Raw genomic sequence first — 19,492 nt, forward strand, 5'->3', positions numbered from 1 at the left:
ATATAAACCAGGTTTGTTATTATTTTGCTTTAAATTATAAGTTAGCCAGGTTTATGTATGTGGGTGCATTTGCACCCTTATCCACCTGCCTCGTGAGCTCAATTATTGATGCTGATGGAAGGTTAAATAAATATTAAAGCACTATGCTTGCTTTCTGAGTGAAAATCAGGGTAAGAGATGCATTTTATCAGCAATTCCAGTTTTAGACCCTCCCACTTCTGAGTAAATCCAGATATGAGTATTCATAGTATTCCAAGTACTAGTGCGAGTAATGGGTTCTCTGCACACCTCTATACCAGTCAAGACAGCAGTCAAGATAAAACAGTCCATATTCTGTAGAGATCAAAACATATCTCCACCTTTCAGACTGTCCTTGATAAATCAAAATATCTTGCAGGCGCTGTCTTTGTATCTGTCTTCTAAAGACCTTTCCAAACTTGAACTGGGTTGAACTGGGTATGCCCATATGTTAGTCTAAACCTCAAATGATTTCAAATAGCCTGCCGTCAAACATGGCACATGGAATAAACTAAACTACAAAACACATTTCTCCTTTCAGCACCAATGGCGATTGATTTCAAACAGCTTATCAACTTACTGATAACAGTAAAAAAAATGTAGGCAAGTCTGTGTAGTAAACAGTGGATTGGTAATTAAAGTGTTTTGCCATGTGAATCGGTTTATTCATTTAGACGGTACTAAATTGAATCCATAGAGAATAACAATATTAGAGAGAGGCCGAGACATACAGTGTTATGGTCGCTTTACTAAACAATAGCCTGAATGGAATTCTCCAATCATTATAATACAATTTCAAACAGCAGATTTAGCATTGTCAATCTATAAAGTTTATTTGACGTCACATAGGAAATTAAAGAGTTGTAGTTCTTCTATGCTTAAACTTTAGAACAAACACAAATACACCCTGTGACTGGGGGAAAAGTTCAAGTTTCAATTATGCTCAAATATGGATTCCCAGAAGCCAGTGGGGTATCTCTGTATACCTCCTCCGGAAATGTTTAAACTGTTAGACTGCCAAAAGTTAAAGTGCTGTATTTGCCCCTTAAAAGTCAATTTACCTATATCTACAACATATTAGTGGTGTAAACTGAATTCCTGAATTTGCCTATAACTTTGCATTCAGAATTTTAACATATGACAAGTTATTGCCAGGTCATTTTACATTACCACAGTCGACAAAAATGTAATTTGTGTTCATTCTTCTAACTTTCTTTACTTTTGCTTTCATATTACCATTTGATTTATTAAGGACATGACTGTATATAATTTGCAACTTGGAAACCTTGTGAGATTTGCTTGCACTTTTTGTGTCGGACCAACGCTTCTATTCTACTGGTGTCCTGCTTTTTCTGACAGCAAACGGGTTCAGCCGATTGTCAGTACAGCAATCAGCAACACTCCTAACAGCACCAACCTCTGAGTAGCTTGCAGACTCTTCTCAAATAGCCTCAAAGACATACACAGTTAAAACATTGTGAATGCTGTACCCAATCAGAAGTGTAGCCTGGTTAACCTCCCCTCTGCCTCTGGCAAGTGCACCCTTCAGTCCCTTGTCCACCTTTCCCATGCTGGTTAGTTTGGACAGGGTAAGCTCTTTTCTAAGCCTCGTGCATTGCCCTCACATGTAAATCCCGTGTGCCAGCAATTAGTTACTAGCGCCAAACAGTTTCGAGCAAGTCTTTGCAAGTTAGCAGGCTCTAAGCTTCGGGTTGCAGAGCATGGTCCTACACGCGTAAACAGTCCCTAACAACAGTTCAGCCACAGACACACGGTTCCTCCCGCTTATTGTTACAATATGCTAAATGAACTGTCTATTAATTGACAATATACAATTTTTTCTTATTTTGGAAGCAAATCCAGTTACTTATTTCCTTGTGTTTAAATAACACTCAGTACCACAATCTCATAATATTCTGTAAGTGCTAATGTAATTAAATTGCAGCCCGTAGACTATACACTGATTGACTTTTACTAATCCATGTATGATATTGGATATCAAAGATTAAATATGAATTACATGGCAGCTCACTAAATATATAAAGGAGCCTGATAATCCATTTTAAATTAAATCATATTGTTTCTGGATCACCAAGTGGCTCTTGATTAACATAACCATTAATCAAGTTTGAAAATCTTAATGAACCTGTGGTGAGTACAAATTAAATGTTGGCCGAATGGCGCTTGTAATTTTTTTGTTTTATATGATGTTCTTATGACCATCTTTTTCCCCACCTGCGAGAACAAAGACATAATAGAAGCAAGCAAACTGTCTTTTAAACCACACCTGTGTTCTTGAAGTTCTTTAGTCTGGGCCTGGTTTCAATGGGAACAGCTGCCAGAATCTTCCAGTGTTTTTGTTGGGGTTTCAAGTTGTTACAGATTGTGTTTATAAAAGGGATGGCCAACTGTCAAAGGAATGTTTCAACATAGATAGACTTCTTGCCAGTCCTTAATTTGTAAAGAAACAGGTGCCGGGCGCAATCAACGACAATGCCATCGTTAAGATCGCACATTCAAAATCGTACCAAGTTTATTACGTACTAGTGTTAAATGTTTACAATCACATATTCTACATCATATACAAAGCAGTAGTATTGCAGAACAAATTATTAAAAGCAACCACAGGACAACAGTAAAATATGCCAGTATACATACTGTAGGTGCCTAACCCATAGGGTAGAGGGAGCAAGTGCCACTCCTACTTTGCTCCTCCACTATTTTTGCCCAGTGTAATGGTTTAGGTTTTGTATTTCAAATGAAATTAAAAAAAAAAAAAAAAAAAAAATGGAAAGGCAGAGAACTTCAGAAGGATGATACTGGTATGTTCTCAAAAGTGTTTGCTCAGTGCTGCCTAATGTACCAGGTACATCCTAATATATATATATATATATATATATATATATATATATATATATATATATATATATATATATATATATATATATTTTTTTTTTTTTTTCATTATGTTAGACGGATACAATTTCTTTGATGTGATGTGACACAGTTTTTAACTGAATTTATAGACTGCTTGAATGCTAGTGCTCTGAGACATCCAGTGAATTTAAAACAATCTGCGTGAAGCTTTGGTTTCTGTTCAATGAAGATCGATAGAAAGAAATGTACATACACCCACCCCTCGTTATATCACCCCTCGCTATACTGCGGATTCGGATATATCGCAGTCCTGGAGTTGGCTCCCCATTTTTACTGTCTAACTGCGCATGCCTTAGCTGCAATGTACATAGGCACTTAGAATTGCTGTTTGTTTTATTTTGTACTGCACATCACAAACAATAAACAAAACAATTAAAAACAAAGCATTAATATCATATGGTTATCATATACACATGTATTGCACAATAACTCCCTCGAGATACCTGACAGAGTCTGGGTGCAACGCTGCTTTGCACTCCCGGATCGCTCGGCCGGCCATCCTGACGGTCGCTCGAGCCGCCCTGGCGACCAGCGACTCGGGCATAAGCCACTCCGAACGTTTGTGTTCTTTTCTTCCACCCCCGAAGGAGGGCAGAACGGTCATCAATGGCCAGGAACAGCTACAGTAAAGGAGCATTCAAGACCCGCTTCACGCTCAGAAGAGAACACTGTAACTCCTCAACATGGTTAGCGAGACCAGACACTTTAGAAACGCATTTCACTAGTATCACTAGTTTTCACAACTATAGAAATGACTGTGACTGATAATCTACTTGGAACAGTGACTGTTTAATTAAGTTTGTTTTGCCTCTGTCCGCTGCAGTTTGTGCTGATACAATGCAAGCGTACACAGAAGCAGTATCAATTAAATGCAAATAAACAACATGTGTTTAAATTTTTATTTAAATTATGAAAACATGATTACTGTTCTATATAATGTATTTTTAAACAACATTTAATATTTTATTCCGTTTATATGGCTTATCTGTAAAATAATAGGATTTTCAATCAAGTGTAAACAAACAGCTATGGTGGCGTCACCAGTAAATTATGCAAATTAGTACCACTGAAGGGTCGAACCTTCCTTTGATAATGTGTTCCGATCCTTTGAAGGTCAAAATGTACCCACATTGCAGCCCTAGTTTTGTGGCTGTTTTAACACAGTCACAGGTTTAAATGGTTATGTTAATTGTTTTATTCATTTCATTAAGGATACCTGCTTGTAACTTAGGCCTTAATGTGTGTTAGTTTGCCTGCGTTAAGGCTAAGGCCTGGGGAGAGACCTGTGTGTGAACTTTGAGGGTACTTTGTTTAAATGCTTGTGTAGAAGTGTTGGGGTTTTTGGTCTGTCTGGTATTAGTTAAGAAGTTTAATTTAGTACTCCTTGGGGGAGTCAGACTTTTGTTTTGCATGAGAATAAATGTACAGATACTGCCCTTTTTGAAATATATCTGTGTTGAGTGCTTTTTTGAGTGTTGCACAAGAAGATAGAGTGAAAAGGTCCTGAACATGTCTATGATTTTTTTGTTTTTTGTTTTTTGTAGCCTAAATAGTTGATTGTTTTGTGCTAATGTTTTCTTTTAAAATAAATTATTTCCAGTTAACAAAGCAATATGCACACTTGTCTACATGCAAAAAATAAGTTATAATGTTATCTTTTTTTTTCCGTTTGTTAGCTACCTATAGCAGGCTATTTATAGTTTACTGTATATTGGCAACTGGAAAAACAAAACGCACAAAAACTAAAAACATGAGGAGTCTATAAAAGTTGAAAAGTGCATGCAACAAAGGCAAGCAAAACATACCCATGAATAGTTACTTTAACTAAAATGTATTTTGAATTCTTAATGAATTCCCATTATAGCACACAGCCTTTTAGTTGTATTTTCGTGTGCGTCTATGCACTTTAAGTTATTATACCTACAGGAAGTACAGTATTTTTGAAACAGTATTTTAAAGTAGTTCATTAATACCAACCTTTTAGTATGTGCCTTTCTTGTTTGTCCTAAACAGTGCTTTCTCTAGGATTTGAAACACATTGCTTTTACCCTGGTGTATCACTTTAAACTTTAAGTGGTCAAGAACTTGATTAGATACAGTTTTCAAGGGTGTTCAACATTGGTGGCGATGCTGAGAATCAGCCACTATTTCTTTGTTTTATTTTTATTTTTTTCAATAAGTGTAATGCTGTAGTAGTTACTAATGAGGTATACAAATATTTAATTCTTAAGCTGTGGGGGTGTTTTTAACTTGTAGCCTTGAAATGTTTGAAAAGTCAGTGCTGCTCTGCTTTAGAAAGTTGACACCCCCATCAAACATTAGTGCTCCCAGTGGATCTCCAGTCCCATAGTTTTGTCTAATATTTGTACTGCATGCCCATGTATATGTGTAGTGCTGTCTGGTTCATACAAGTAGTGCTTGTTAAAGCAGTCAATTGTTGTCCTTCAAACTACAAAATCCAGCTAGTGTGAAAATTTTAAAGATGTCAGATGCTGATATGTGCCAAGTTTAAAATGGAGGATCTCAACCATTTCATCTTCTGTGGTGAATGTTGGCTGGTTATGAGGCTGATATATATAATGCATATAGAATGCACATTAAGCTTATACGCAGACCTTATGATTGTATCTCTGGAGCAAAAAGCTTACAGTTTATTTTACAAGATTTAGTCCAAACAGTTGCCTAAAAATGCAATTGGAAGAAATACTTGAATGAAATACTTGAGACTTTTGTGAATGTATTGCTGCTGAGCTATTAGTGAATCAATAACAGAATAATTAGCAGAGCAGCAAATTCTCACTTGGTAACTGTGGGTCTTTTTCACATTGATGCATATCCTGCTAAGCACTTGACAGTAATATAATGGGGTTTATGGCTGCCCAAGGTGAGTGCAGCTGCAGCTCTCAAGAATGAAATTAATCTACCCTTGTGTCAAACAGGTTCTGCATTTTATCAACTTCAACTTTCACACCTAGCAACAAGTTGTCTGAAATGAAATGCAACTCGGTGTATACATAACGTTATTTGTGCCTATGGTGATAAAAGGGTGGTACCACACTGAAGCAATATGCTTAGTTCCCAACCAAATAAACTGTTCATATGGTTGATGCATTACTTGAAGCATTCATAAATTCTGAAGTTATTCTGAGAATGCCAAGTTGACAAAAATATTACTATTATTTTCTTTTTTTTTTTTTTTAATTAAAAAAATATTTGGCTAGATACTCAAATCCAAATTGTTTATTTCTAGTAACTTTATTCGGTGCTTTTTCCTTTTTGGAAAAACTGTGCTAAGAAACTTTTTGGAGTAAAAATCTAACCCTTTTTGTCTAAACAGTTGTCTCGTTGATACATAAAATTTTACCTTTTACAAATGACTCGGAACTTATGTGATCAAGCCAGGAATTAAATTGGGTAACCTTTCACACTGTAGGTCAAGACCTTACTACTGAAGTATTTATAGCCCATTAGTGGACATAGAAGCAAGTTATGCAGTTGCAAGTACAATTCGTGCACTTGTACCATAAAAAATCACTTAACAGCATGAGAAAAGAGAGCTGAATTTTATGAGACCGGTTTGAAAAAAAAAAAAAAACGTTTAAATTGTCAAATTTAAGAACACATATAGGACTGCAAGTTTATGAGCTACAATTGGAGGTTCCTGTATAGCGGAAATGTGCAGCATTTGAACACAAGGGATACTTTAAGTAGTTATTTTTGTTTTTTCTTTCTTTCACACAAATTGACCTGACCTTGTTTTCATACTAATGTCATACAGGTTGAGCCTTTTAAGCCCAGCAGGTTTCCTGTACAGACTAAAACAGTCATGCAATAAGATCCTTCAGTACCAAAGCACTTAAAATAAAATTCATTGAAATTTAATTTCCGCTCTGACTCTGCTGGACCCATTATTTAAAACAAGGTTAGTGTCATAAATTATAAGAAGTTTGTGAATAAAAAATGCTTGTAAGTTCAAGGTGCTTCGAAAAGACGTCCCAGATGTCGGCAGGTGTCAATATGCCCATATTTTTGAAAGGATAAAACTTTGAATCTTCACAGAGTTGATTAAGTGTGACATTTCAAACATTTCACAGCCATTTAAACACAAAGACCTTGCACCCTTCATCTCGGTCATGCCCAGGCAATTTTAATAAACTAAGCTTTTAAGTCTTTGTACCTAGGACAGCCTATTTTGTTACTCATTTAATTTCCTTTAATTGTTGAAATGGAGTTGGGTCCACAGTGCAATACCTTTTCAAATAGCAGGCATATTGCCAGCTTTCCTCCATTTCTGTAGTGTTCCTTTTTAGGGTTTACAAGTGAGATTTTTGTTTATCAATGCTCTTATCTTTATGAGACTTTTAAACTTCTTCTGAATAATGGCTGAACTTGTGACCTCCTAATCTAAATATATGTGTGGTAACCACTGCCATTTATTTGGCTGGTCGTTTGATAGCGCAAGGATTGGAATTTTACTGTTAGATGGTTTTCAAGCTAGATAAACAAAGACTTTAAAAGTCATACATGTGTTTGCTTTTGTCTTTCAGATCAGAGGAGGAAAACTTATGATCACAAATGCCCGGAAGAACGATGCTGGCAAATATGTGTGCGTTGGGACCAATATGGTGGGCGAGCGAGACAGTGAAATTGCTGAGCTCACTGTTCTAGGTAATGTAAATATAAAATATTGTACATGGTTTGTATTCAAGTAATTTAGTTTAAAAACCATCTGGAAGGATCACTTCATGTAATACATTCAATGATTCACTGCTGTCAGCATCCCACAGGGACCATAAATTGGACTTAATCCAAACAATGAATGGAGGGAACAAGGACAATATTATTACTAATGGCAGTGTGTACGACATAATGCTGAATAGTGTAAGGAGTTCAAGGATTTATTTCACTGTGCAGAGCGTCCTAACTTTGTGAAAAGGCCAAGCAGCCAATCTGTGCTTGTGGATGAGAGCGTGGAATTTCGGTGCGAGGCCAGAGGGGACCCAGTACCTGCAGTGAGATGGCGTAAGGAAGATGGAGACTTGCCAAAAGGAAGGTATGTGACACTGCTAAAGCTTCCAGCCTCTGTGCAAAAATTGAGGACAAGACAATGGGTCCAAGAAGGGCAAGGAGCTTCTATATATATATATATTATATATATATATATATATATATATATATATATATATATATATATATATATATATATATCTTTTTTTTTTTTTAATTGCTGATATTTTATTTTACTTTTCCATATATGATAGATGACTTTTTTTGTTACTGTTGGGTCTAAAATAAATCAAAGCCTTCTCCTCCCTAGGGGAAAATCCATTAGCAAGTGGTCACATACTTGAACAGAAAAAGACATCTGGTCAAATGTTTTTTGAAAAGGCGAACACGTAACACTTGCTGTGGACCACACTCGGTTATACAACAGCCTAATTGAACACCAGCTGATCTAAATCACACCATAGCAATGAAGAATTATCAGACAGCTGCCCAAATGTCACTGTACACCACAGTTGCAATTATAGTTTTTGAATCCCACAGTAGTCAGATTGTCAATTAATGCAATGATGAGCAAGGAGCCAGGGCTTTCATTTGTCAAACTTTTTGGTCTGTTTTTTGACACAAAAGGATTTTAAGCCCAAAGGTTTGCAGAGTTGTTAAGTAGGTTGTTGGTTTGTTCAAACATTTAACAGCTGTCACTTGTTATGATTAATCTGATTTAAGGTTTGAAATTCGTGATGATCACACCTTGAAGATACGACGGGTGACAGGAGCTGATGTGGGGTCCTATTCCTGCATTGCAGAAAACATGGTGGGAAAAACGGAAGCCTCTGCCACTTTGACGGTGCACGGTAAGAATGTATTTGCTGTAAAATTGCAGACACTGCATTTTAGGTTGCTAGAAAAGGTACTGAAAAGCATTATCTATACATTAAAAGATTTCCAGACTGGAAGGGGTTTCAAATATGGTGAATATTCACTAGGAGGCATTCACTAGGACAGGAGGTATATGAGCATTCTCAGCACAGGAGCCATTTAGTATTGTGGTAATATCTGTGCAGCTGGAGGTTGGAATCAGCTAAAACTAGGTCTTATATAGCAGAACCGTATTCATATTGAGCACTGGGGTTCCATACGAGGTCAGGTGTCTTAATAGTAAATACAGTTTTTAGGGGCATAAAAAGGCAGTGGAGTATATTGTTTGAACTAGGTACGTGGACTAGACTTTTTGTTGTACCTTCAGTAGATATAATTAAATATGCCTGAATGTTTCTGTGTGTCTGTTGCCGAGATCACCTTTTCTGTTTAGGTCATTATTTGTCTTTTTTTTATTTTATTTTCAATTTCTGATCTACCCAAACAAGGAAGTTCCTTCATTATTTAAACATAACAAGCAAGACTTTACATAATGAAGAACAGCAAGAAATAAGAGTTCTCTTACTTTAGAAACCCTTGAATCATTTTTTTTCTCATTTATACAATATGGACAGAAAACGTTTTTTAAGAGATGGTAGATTCAAATATAATTTTTACAACTGCTGTATACTGTGATGCCTTCCGAGATTACTATCGTTGAATGGAATGGTAACTGGACAAGAACTAATTCCAGTTGCCTGATACACATCTCAACACCCAGTCATCACCAGTCGGTACTCTCAGTGACCTTAGTCAGAAGATATGTGAGGGCTTGGCATCCATTCAGAACCTACCTCTCTGCATTGAAAAACATACAAGTTGGGTTTATTGCATAATTAGTTTAGTTTGCTTTGTTTGTTCTTGTCAAGGCCAGTTGGAGACAGAAGATTACAATTGATTTAGATAATTTCCTGTACAGGGGTCATGAGTTCTTGGGAATCTGATTTGAATCAGTTCTAAAGTACTCATAATAAAAGAAAAAAAAATGTTACAGCCTGTTGTCCTTGTAATCAAACCACTTATACTGTAGGAAGATGAATATCTGTTCTTTGGGGTTTATTTAACATCCATTCAGGAAACTTTTTGTTAAGGCATTAACTGAATACCATTGCTCACCACTTCCCTATTTATTCAGTCATATATGTTTTAGTTGTACATAGACAATGTAAATAGATAATGTAAAGTATTAGTAATATGTACTGGACTAACTCATTTCCTTACCTTATCAACTACTTTTGAAACTGTTACAGTAGAGGTTCATAATGACTTTTGCGAAGACAAAGAAAGTTATATAACATTTATAATAAGTTATAACATCGGACATTTGGCATTGCACCTATATTTTTTTCTGTTTAGTTACCAAACTTCTATTTAATTTTATAATATCTCCAGTAAAATCCCAGGATGGAGATATGTTTTCAATTTTTTTTACCTTTCATTTTCAAATCTAAATGGATAATTGCTACACACTGAGCAGATTAAGGCACATGTAGAAGTGATGGGCTGAAAGATGTAAAATCTGTTTTCCTCTTGTCTTTCCACTTCAGATTATATCTGCCCCCTCCCTCCAAAAAACAAATATTCACATCAAAGTATTTTTGCCATCCTTTATTGCCCCTGAAGGAAATGAGACATAACAAAATGACTGTCTGACAACTGCACATCTTGACTAGAGTGATACTCACAGCTTCAGATTGCGCTGCTAAGGTTACTGAACGCATGCAAAAGCAAGGACATCTAGAGGCAACCTTATAGTTCTTTCTTCCCAAGGCACACTAGTTTTGAATAATTTTTTTTTTCTTGACAGACCTGGATTCAAATAAAAACTGCAAGATATATATTTTAAATTCATCTATGTAAATCTGTATAGAGGACAACATGGGGATGTAGCCGTGTATCACATTTTGCATCTATTTGTGTCATGCACTGGTATGGTAAATGGGGTACCAGTATATCATTTCTAATCAACGTTTATCTGTTTTTATGTAAACATATGTTTTTTTTCTCTAGTAAAACACTTGAAAAAACATTTTCTTCATATACTATGTAATTCATACATAGGGCATTGTTTTTTTGGCAAACAAAAAATGTAGGAGTAGGTTGACTTGATCCGAGTATTGAAGTGAATGGGGCAGACCCCTTGTTCTGTGGCTCAGATATTTTCAATGGACCTTGACTAGGAGAACAGGAAGCCAGGCATGAATGGATGCTAATTTATACAGCTTGCTGTTACTCGAACTATATCCTGCTACTTTATACTTAACAGAAAGAGTTGGTGGCGCACATCAACCCACTATGAGGTAGATTTGTGTTCACTTGCCAGAGAATTTTAAAGCTCAATATTCAGTACTTTTTTTTTTTTTGTTAAATAAAATAAAATTAGAATCGCTCTTAACACAGGTTTGTCTTTCTAAAATATGTGTGTACATCTTAATGCAGTGTCAGTGCAGGCACCCTGCATACAATATGCATTTTACAGTAATTTTTCCATGTTATTGGTTCTGAAAAAAATCAAATTCAGCTTTATTGGCATCTTCTGTTTATCAGTTGAAAGATGTTGCTACTGTTGTCACCTGGGTAGGACACAGAGAAAAGTAAGATTCAAATCTCAAGGACCCATGATCGCTTAATTACTTTTAAAGAAAATTAAAACCACTTCAGTGTTCACTTTTTTCAAGCATTAGTTTAAGGGAAAGAATTAAGTTTGGCTTAAATTCCAAGAACCTTTAACCATGCATGCAAAGAGATTTAAAACAAGTTGGATTGGTTCTGCCATGAAAGAAAATTATTCCTCACTCACTTTTGCAATTTCAGATGAGACTGCAGGTCTTTGATGTCTAATGTAACATAAAAATATAAAGTAACAACCACCTTAAATGTATGTAAAATACATTTATTTTATAAGATTTATGGGGCACGACACCTTTAAAGAAAACCCTATTCTAACCCAATTCTAACAATTTCAAACTTTGACTTATGTTGAATGCAGTAGCTTTAGTATATCTTAATTTGTCAGGAAATGGGGCTGGTGGCAAAGTTCAAGTGATCTGTGAACCAGATTTGTGCTGTTCGGCCCAGTTGCCTTCAGTATGGGTAAATCTGGCTTTGCATTAAAGGAAATGTAAATCTGTGTTTAAGTTTAATTAATTGCAGACTCAAATTATTGACACTGAAAATATGCTATAAAAATAATAATAATAATAATAATAATAATAATAATAATAATAATAATAATAATAATAATAATAATACAATTATTACCAACCAAGCTGTATGTGAATTACAGATTTTATATCCTACCCCCTGTTCCAGACTGCCATCTTTATGTATCTCTGTGGCAGTTTGTTTTTGGGTATGTGATATGAGAACTCCAATTGGCATTATTTTCACTGGAACTAATTTTTGTAATAAACAACGTCATTGTGCGATATGCATGCTTTGTAACGACCTAGGCAAAACAGCTACAGTAATCAAGTTTGCACATAAGGCTACCACAGCAGGTTTTTATTAATCTGACAGTGACCGTGGTGTGCCCTATTCCACACTTCTGATATCAGCTACTTTACAATATATATTTAAAAAGTATTAAATATCATAAAATTATTGTTGTGTTGTATGTAAACTCTTATTTTAATTTAACTCTTTCAAATAAATTATTTCAAATAAGAAATAAAGCCTTAAATATTTGTTACATACCATTTATAATGTCAGGGGTTTGTTAGTGGGATTGTCAGATGTGGCATGGCAGAGTAGCTTTGATACATCCACTTGTAAAGTGTATCAAAGCCACAAAACTACTCAAAGCACCTTATAGTCAAAATACTTTTAGGGCCCTAGTTTGAAGCAACATTCAAGGCAAAGGTGTTTTTTTTTTTTTTGTGAGGAATAAAACAACTGTAACAAGAGAGCACTGTCGAGAAACAACTTGCAGGAAGAGGTCTTTTTTTTTGCCTTTCTAAACCGTCCTTAGACTTCTTAGATGTGTTTGTTTATGTATTTATGCAAACTAGTTAAACCAGAAAGATTCAGAGCAATTACACACATCTCATGGTAACAGCACCAGTATATTTTAGATTTCTTATTATGTTTAATATTCTGTGCCAAATAATGACTAAAGTGATTAAAAATGTGTATAAAGAACCCACAACAGCTGTTAAAAGCACAGACTCCCTGGTTCAATTGCAATCCAAAAATTGTTAATAAAGTGCTGATAGCATTATTTACTGTTTAGTAGTTATAAGAAAGGGGTTTCCCTAGCAGTGCTGAATATATTATGCTGTAATTGTATTTGGCTGTACTGTATATGACCTGTAAGTCAGTCAGTTGATTACACTTATTGTGACTTAATATTCTCCAATTATTTTTAACAACACCAACAAATATGGTAAGTAAAACAAGTGTATTTTAATTGTCCCAGATACTGCTCCTTCTACTGTATTTAAAATGTATTTTTCTTATGCACAAAAATCTTCTGTTTTTGTGTTTGCATCATTTTATATTTATTTTCTTATATGTTTCTGTTTTGTTTTAGTTGTATCTGGTAAGTTGAAATTTCATTCGTCACCTATTCATCGCCCTGACAGCGACAGGATGTTGTCAGGCCCCATCCTTCCATCACCTTTCTTCTCCTTCCACCACCAATCAACTTGCATGTTTCAGTTGTGATTGGCAACAGGGAAAGAATGGACAGAACATGCTTCACATAATGTATGGGTAACTGTGATTCTAAGGGACAAGGTAACCTTAAGCTTTTTATACATTTATTATTATTGTTATTATTATAGAACTCATGAGCTAGGTATATAGTACATGCAGAAATATTCAGTATTGGTCAGAATATTTTTTATTTAACTAGATCATGCTTTAAAAAACTTATTTTTCTGATCCTTTACCCTGGCCGATTGTACTTTTAGTATACATTGTTATATACATTGTAGAATATATACATAGTAGACTTTCCATATGATGTATAATTGAAGCACATTTTTCTTTGGGCATTGGCCATTATCAGTCATCTTGTTATTCATTTATTCAACTTCATCAGGCACTCATTAGAAAGCACCATGACATACTGCTGTTTATGTAGCACATTATTTTAATAGTACCCATTTGTTTCCTTTGTGTTGTATACCATAGTAGGGTATACAATATTACTTAGAATAATGTATTTTATACAGAGTTTTTGTCCATATGTCTGCATGGTTTAAAAACAAGTTCTCACTTCTGATTGGATGTTCAGTATTACATGGTAAGATAAAGTCGAGTTGGATTTGTCATGTACTGTATAGGTATGTTTGAGAAGAGACCACTTTGATAAAATGAACTGCTGATATTTACATAAATAGACCTAAAGATTGTGATGTCAGCTTTTCAATGAAGAGTGTCAAATGTGTTAGGAAATATGAGTATGTCCCTAGTGTTGCCCATGATGAGGTGCAGTACTTGCACAATGCCAATGCAAAGCAACTGATGACGGAAGTATTAACCAGGTCTTACTGAAACTGACACGAATGTGTATGATGTTTTTCAACCATCAGGAAAAAGCAAACAAGCAAAAAAAGTGAAATCCTTCATAAATGTCTTTGTATTTGTGTTGAGATGTCTCATAGTTTCCAAAGATGGTGTTTAAAATATGTAAATGAAAAATTGGGAGAATACATGTTTACCCTTTCACTTGCTTTTATAATGACTAATCAGTGTTTTATTTATTTATTTTTTATTTATTTATTTATTTTTAATACATGGCCCTGGAGCAAAGGAGCAGTTTATAACATGTGTTTCCCCAACCAAACTTTATTCAACTTATAGACACTATCAAACAAAAGATTTTAAAACTATGATAATTTCTACACAAGTTAAAATGCAATTGTTTTTAATTGAAAGCAAATAAAATTGGGTTCACAGAAAGCATTTGTGGTTGGTGGCCTCATTCTGAGTCCATAACCTGAACAATTAAACCGTGAGTCATATCAACTATCAAGCACAGTCACTATGAAAATGATTTGAAATGTGTGCATACTGTAGTGGCTCCCATCGTTTTGAATCCATGTATATATGGCAAGGCGACACGTTTGTCACCTAATCAGTGTCAATATGTAATGCACCAGTGACATTGTATTTTGACATTGTATTTACAACTAGATGAAGTTAGCCATTTAAGGCTGCATAAATCATCTATTTTGGTCTGAGCCAGCAGTGTTGTGAGTGTCAGTGTGGACAGATGGTTTAAATTTACCTTCATTTCCATATAAATGTAGTTTGCACATGTCCTTGCCTATGCAAATTAAGAAACATAGCGGTCACACTATCCCCGCCCCTTAGAAATTGTGTTGAAAATCTTTAAATATTTATCATTTTCACTGTTGAAAATTCTGAGTGTTATGGAAGAAAATGCAATGTCTACCTTAAATCAGAAGAACACAACTAAACTAGCTCACTGCATTTGAAACATTCTAATTTCATATTTGCCCTATCCAGTTTAATAATTGTTTACCGCACATTCTAATTTCATCCTTGTCCTATCCAGTTTAATAATCCTTTACTCCACAGTGTGTTCTGCTTCATAGCTGCCTGTGCTCTTTTTCACAGCAAATATTATTCTGACAGTTTGTTTTGCAGTTAACCTCAGAGTTAGTATGACTGAAGCATAGCAGTTTAACATATTTAAATATTGTAGGCATTAGTAATGTATACAAGATGCTTTCCAAAGCTTCATCAGTCTATGTGTTGCTGGTGTAAGATAGACTGTGAATAAACTACGGTGTGCCAGTTATATAATATGGGTACTGTTAATGGGCTTGTGGAGTGTAATCAGCAGCCTCACCTGCAAATGAAAGCTGTAATTAATTTAAAAACTGTCCTAAAAGAAACATCAGGTTATTTAGAAAAGGAATTGAAGTTAATGTGAATTTAGTGCCACAGCAGTGGCCCCAATTCTCCTTTTCTTTGGTGTTTAAAACTTCAGTTCAGGGAACAACTGATGGTCTTATGTCAGCAGATTGTAGGAAAACCTGAAGTGGATTTTCTTGCTATCCACAGTAACCTTAAAGTAAATTGCAGAAGCTTTTTTTTGTTAATTAAACTGTCGTTATGCCCCTAGTCCCTCCTCAGTTTGTGATACGGCCTCGAGACCAGGTTGTAGCAGTGGGGCGGACCGTAACTTTCCAATGCGAGGCAACTGGAAACCCACAGCCTGCCATTTTCTGGCAAAGAGAAGGTAGTGAGGTAAGAACAATGACACAATATTTAGGCTTGCTTCTTACACGGTATCAATATTGCAGTGATGAAACACATCTAACCCAATGGTAGGGAATGTCTCAGTTGCCCTTATGGAATGGAAGTACAGTAGAACCTGTCGTATCCGATCCTGTAAGATATAACCCCATCTATTAACCGATGAACCTTTACACATGCTGGTACCAAGTGAGCGGTACAGATGGAAACTCATCAATGCACATTTTATTATGGGTGTCTAAAACAGTGAACTGAGCTCTTAGAAAGACAATGGATTCGGTTGCAGATTTTTAAAAGAAATGGTGTGTTTGGGAATTGTTTTACTTTTGACATGCTGTCACTACTCGTAAAACAAGCTGCCATTTCTAAAATGCCATTTCCGTCTCGGGTTAGCACTCACTTTTGGTGCAAAACAAGCTGTCTGATTATTTTGGCATGGACTGAGAAAGCACGGTAAGAACTGTTTTTGGAATGCTGTTTTGTAAATTGCCAAATACTGTATTACAGTACTTTGTTTTGCAGTAATGTTCATCGATTTTCTATGTATAGTATATGTGCAATACTGTACTTTGGTACTTTGGTACCTGACATGGTTCATTTATAATGCTCGGACATTAATAAAACAACTCAAATCTAGTATAACGACTCCCTCTGAGAGAAATATTTTCACCTCTCCAGTGGACTACTGGAAGCAATTGCACTGGGTATGACAGGTTCTGCTGCATTTCTGTTACATATTTTAGGATGAAGTGACTACTACTTGAAGACATAGAAAGGCTTAGCTGGGTTTTATGGAAAATGTTCCCGGTTGGGGTGGTAGCTGACATCGCAGTACAACACGGGTTACTGGTCAGTCACAGAAACACTTAAAAAATAAATAAATAAATAAATAAAAAAGCTGTGTCAACTACATTTGTGAACAGTCCTCTGAAGAACCACCAGTTGGTGCATTTTTCTGTAGAACTAATATTCAGTTAACGTGTTTATAAAAAGGTTGAAATGTACTTTAAACAACAGTCTGTTACAAATAAAACTGGTGGATAGATAGTGTTTGTTTGTTTTTGTGATACACTGTAGGGAATTTTTCCATTGAAGTATGCCATATGACACAGATCACTCCAAAATGCCTCACATTTTACAGCACTGGCCCAACATGCAAAGGAAATGTTTTGCATTGTTAATAAACAACGGTATATAGCCTAATAAATTTCTAAAAGCTCTCTGCTAGAAAAAGAAAGTGTTGGTTTTACACTACAGGTTGCACCACAGGATAACCTTGGTACACTGACGTGCCTCGATGTACCAGGAGTTTGACGGGGTAACAGGGGCATTTTCACTGTATTATTAACCTCAGATGCTTTGATGACACGTATAAATACTGTATTTCTTTGTCTTCAGTATACAAAATGATGTACTTTGTTTTGTACATTCTACATCTATGTATGTTTGCAATGTACTGTATGTAATGCATTTATTCAAGTATTTGAATAAAAATACTATACAATAAGGTGTATGTAATTTTTTTTTTGTATTTTATTTTGGACTATTCCCTGAAATAGTTTGTTGTGCTGCACACTATCAGAAAATGTAATGAAATAATTAAATCATTCATTTGGAGCTGAGGCTAATGCTATTACAGTAAATCCCTCCTTTTGACCAGCTCCATTCAGAGACCAAATGATAGCTGAATAATTCCTTTGTGCTCAGTCACAAAATTATCTTAATAAAATTACATAAATAGAGAACTGTTACTGAAAAAGAGATGTCTTAATTTTAAGGCACTGACAGAGAATGCTGTTGATGTTGGTTTAAGGAGATTTTTATTGGGTTACAAGGAAATGTATGGTTATATTAAACCAGCAGTTGGTGTTTTCACAATTGCTGAATTCTTTTTGTCTTCCAGAATCTTCTCTTCTCATATCAACCTCCCCAGCCTTCCAGTCGATTTTCTGTCTCTCAAACCGGAGATTTAACCATCACCAATGCAGAGAGGTCCGATGTTGGCTACTATGGCTGCCAGGCTCTTAATGTTGCTGGGAGCGTTATCACCAAAGCTCTTCTGGAAGTTACAGATGGTAAAGCAAGAACATAACTCCACAATATGTATTAAAACACAATGGTTTTAGAGGACAAAATCCACAAAGATACATAAGCAGAGCTACATAAAACAAATACCTTATTTGCTCATGTAAAAGTCGACCTCATGTAAAAGTGTACATGCTGGTTACAATTATGTATAAACGAAGATGTCTGTGATGAATTGTCTAAAACTGTGTTAAGTGGGTTGGTGCCATTGAACTGAAGTTGATTGATTTGATTACTGTCAAAGGTTGATTGAAGTATGGATATCAAACATTTGGAAAATGTATCAATAATCAGTTGAAGACAAGGATGCACCAGCTGTATTATTTGAAAGAAATATTAATGTAAGGCTGCAAAAGACTGGGAAAAATATTTGTCTACGGTGTTCGGTTTAGATTTGAGAAGGCCGTTCTGTGCCATAATGCATATTTCCCTTTTTAATAGTTCATGTAGCACAAGTATTACAGGATGTTTCTAATAAACTCTATACATAGTATAGCTATACTATACTATAGTATAGTATAACTCAATACATAGTATGTAATGGATATGATATACTGTAATATCATAATAGCTGCATATTCTGAAAGTAGTTACTAATGATAAGGTTTTATTTTGACTGGTATTAGACTGTAAATCCATATGTGTGATGAGTGCAGGCATCTCTGCTGCCCTACAGTTTAATTTACAGTGCTGCTTTTTGGAGCCGTCCATAAAAACATAATTTTCATGTTTCTTTAAGCAAAGGTTAATGGTTACTAATTGTTTGTGGAAATGAATAAATAATCCAGCTGCCGACAGATAAAAAGCAGGCCATTTGCGTTTCCATAGCAATGGGAGAAGTGGTTGTGCCTTCCAATTGAGGGAAAGACCCTGAACCAGGTGACCTGTCTTCAGTGAGCCAGGTGTCTGCTGTTCAAATCTACATAGAAATTTAAACAAATCAGCTTATGAGGAAACTAAATGGAAGGCATTTTTAGGTAAAGGGAATTGTACTTGTTTGTAAACTACAAGTACATATCTATATACCAGATTGCTCTTTTATAGCCTTTAAGTCTTTTACAATTGTTTAAACCCAAATAAAAACAGCTTTTGTTAACCATATTTAATTTAAAAAAAATTTAATTTGAATGATGTTTTTCTTTTAGTCATGGCTCTGTTATCTCTTAAATCACTGTATGGACAGTTTCTTCCAGCAGTGGGCATTTGAAAGAATAGGCAGGTCAAGATTGTCTTAACACTAATTATTCATGTGTTATTAAATACCAAATTATTATATGAAAAATCTCCCTTTTTATTA

The 19,492-nt window shown here is 35.2% G+C and overlaps 1 protein-coding gene and 1 non-coding gene across 5 annotated transcripts in view; one reads left to right on the forward strand and one right to left on the reverse strand.

Annotated features, from left to right (window-relative positions):
* The window catches only part of LOC121327923 (roundabout homolog 1-like), a 339,729-nt gene that overhangs the window by 287,710 nt on the left and 32,527 nt on the right, over positions 1-19,492 (forward strand). For 3 of the 4 annotated variants that reach the window (XM_041272274.1, XM_041272277.1, XM_041272276.1), the window contains 6 exons: positions 7,503-7,623; positions 7,870-8,008; positions 8,686-8,813; positions 13,409-13,417; positions 15,977-16,101; positions 18,014-18,185. In XM_041272274.1, coding sequence (XP_041128208.1) covers positions 7,503-7,623; positions 7,870-8,008; positions 8,686-8,813; positions 13,409-13,417; positions 15,977-16,101; positions 18,014-18,185 — 694 coding nt within the window. The remainder of the gene's footprint in view (positions 1-7,502; positions 7,624-7,869; positions 8,009-8,685; positions 8,814-13,408; positions 13,418-15,976; positions 16,102-18,013; positions 18,186-19,492) is intronic. The other variant, XM_041272275.1, reaches the window with a different exon arrangement.
* On the reverse strand, positions 3,502-3,713 carry LOC121328190. The gene has a single exon (XR_005951652.1). It is a non-coding gene; the product is annotated as a small nucleolar RNA U3 (small nucleolar RNA).

Source organism: Polyodon spathula, chromosome 15, assembly GCF_017654505.1.
Source record: "Polyodon spathula isolate WHYD16114869_AA chromosome 15, ASM1765450v1, whole genome shotgun sequence".
Taxonomy (NCBI): Eukaryota; Metazoa; Chordata; class Actinopteri; order Acipenseriformes; family Polyodontidae; genus Polyodon; species Polyodon spathula.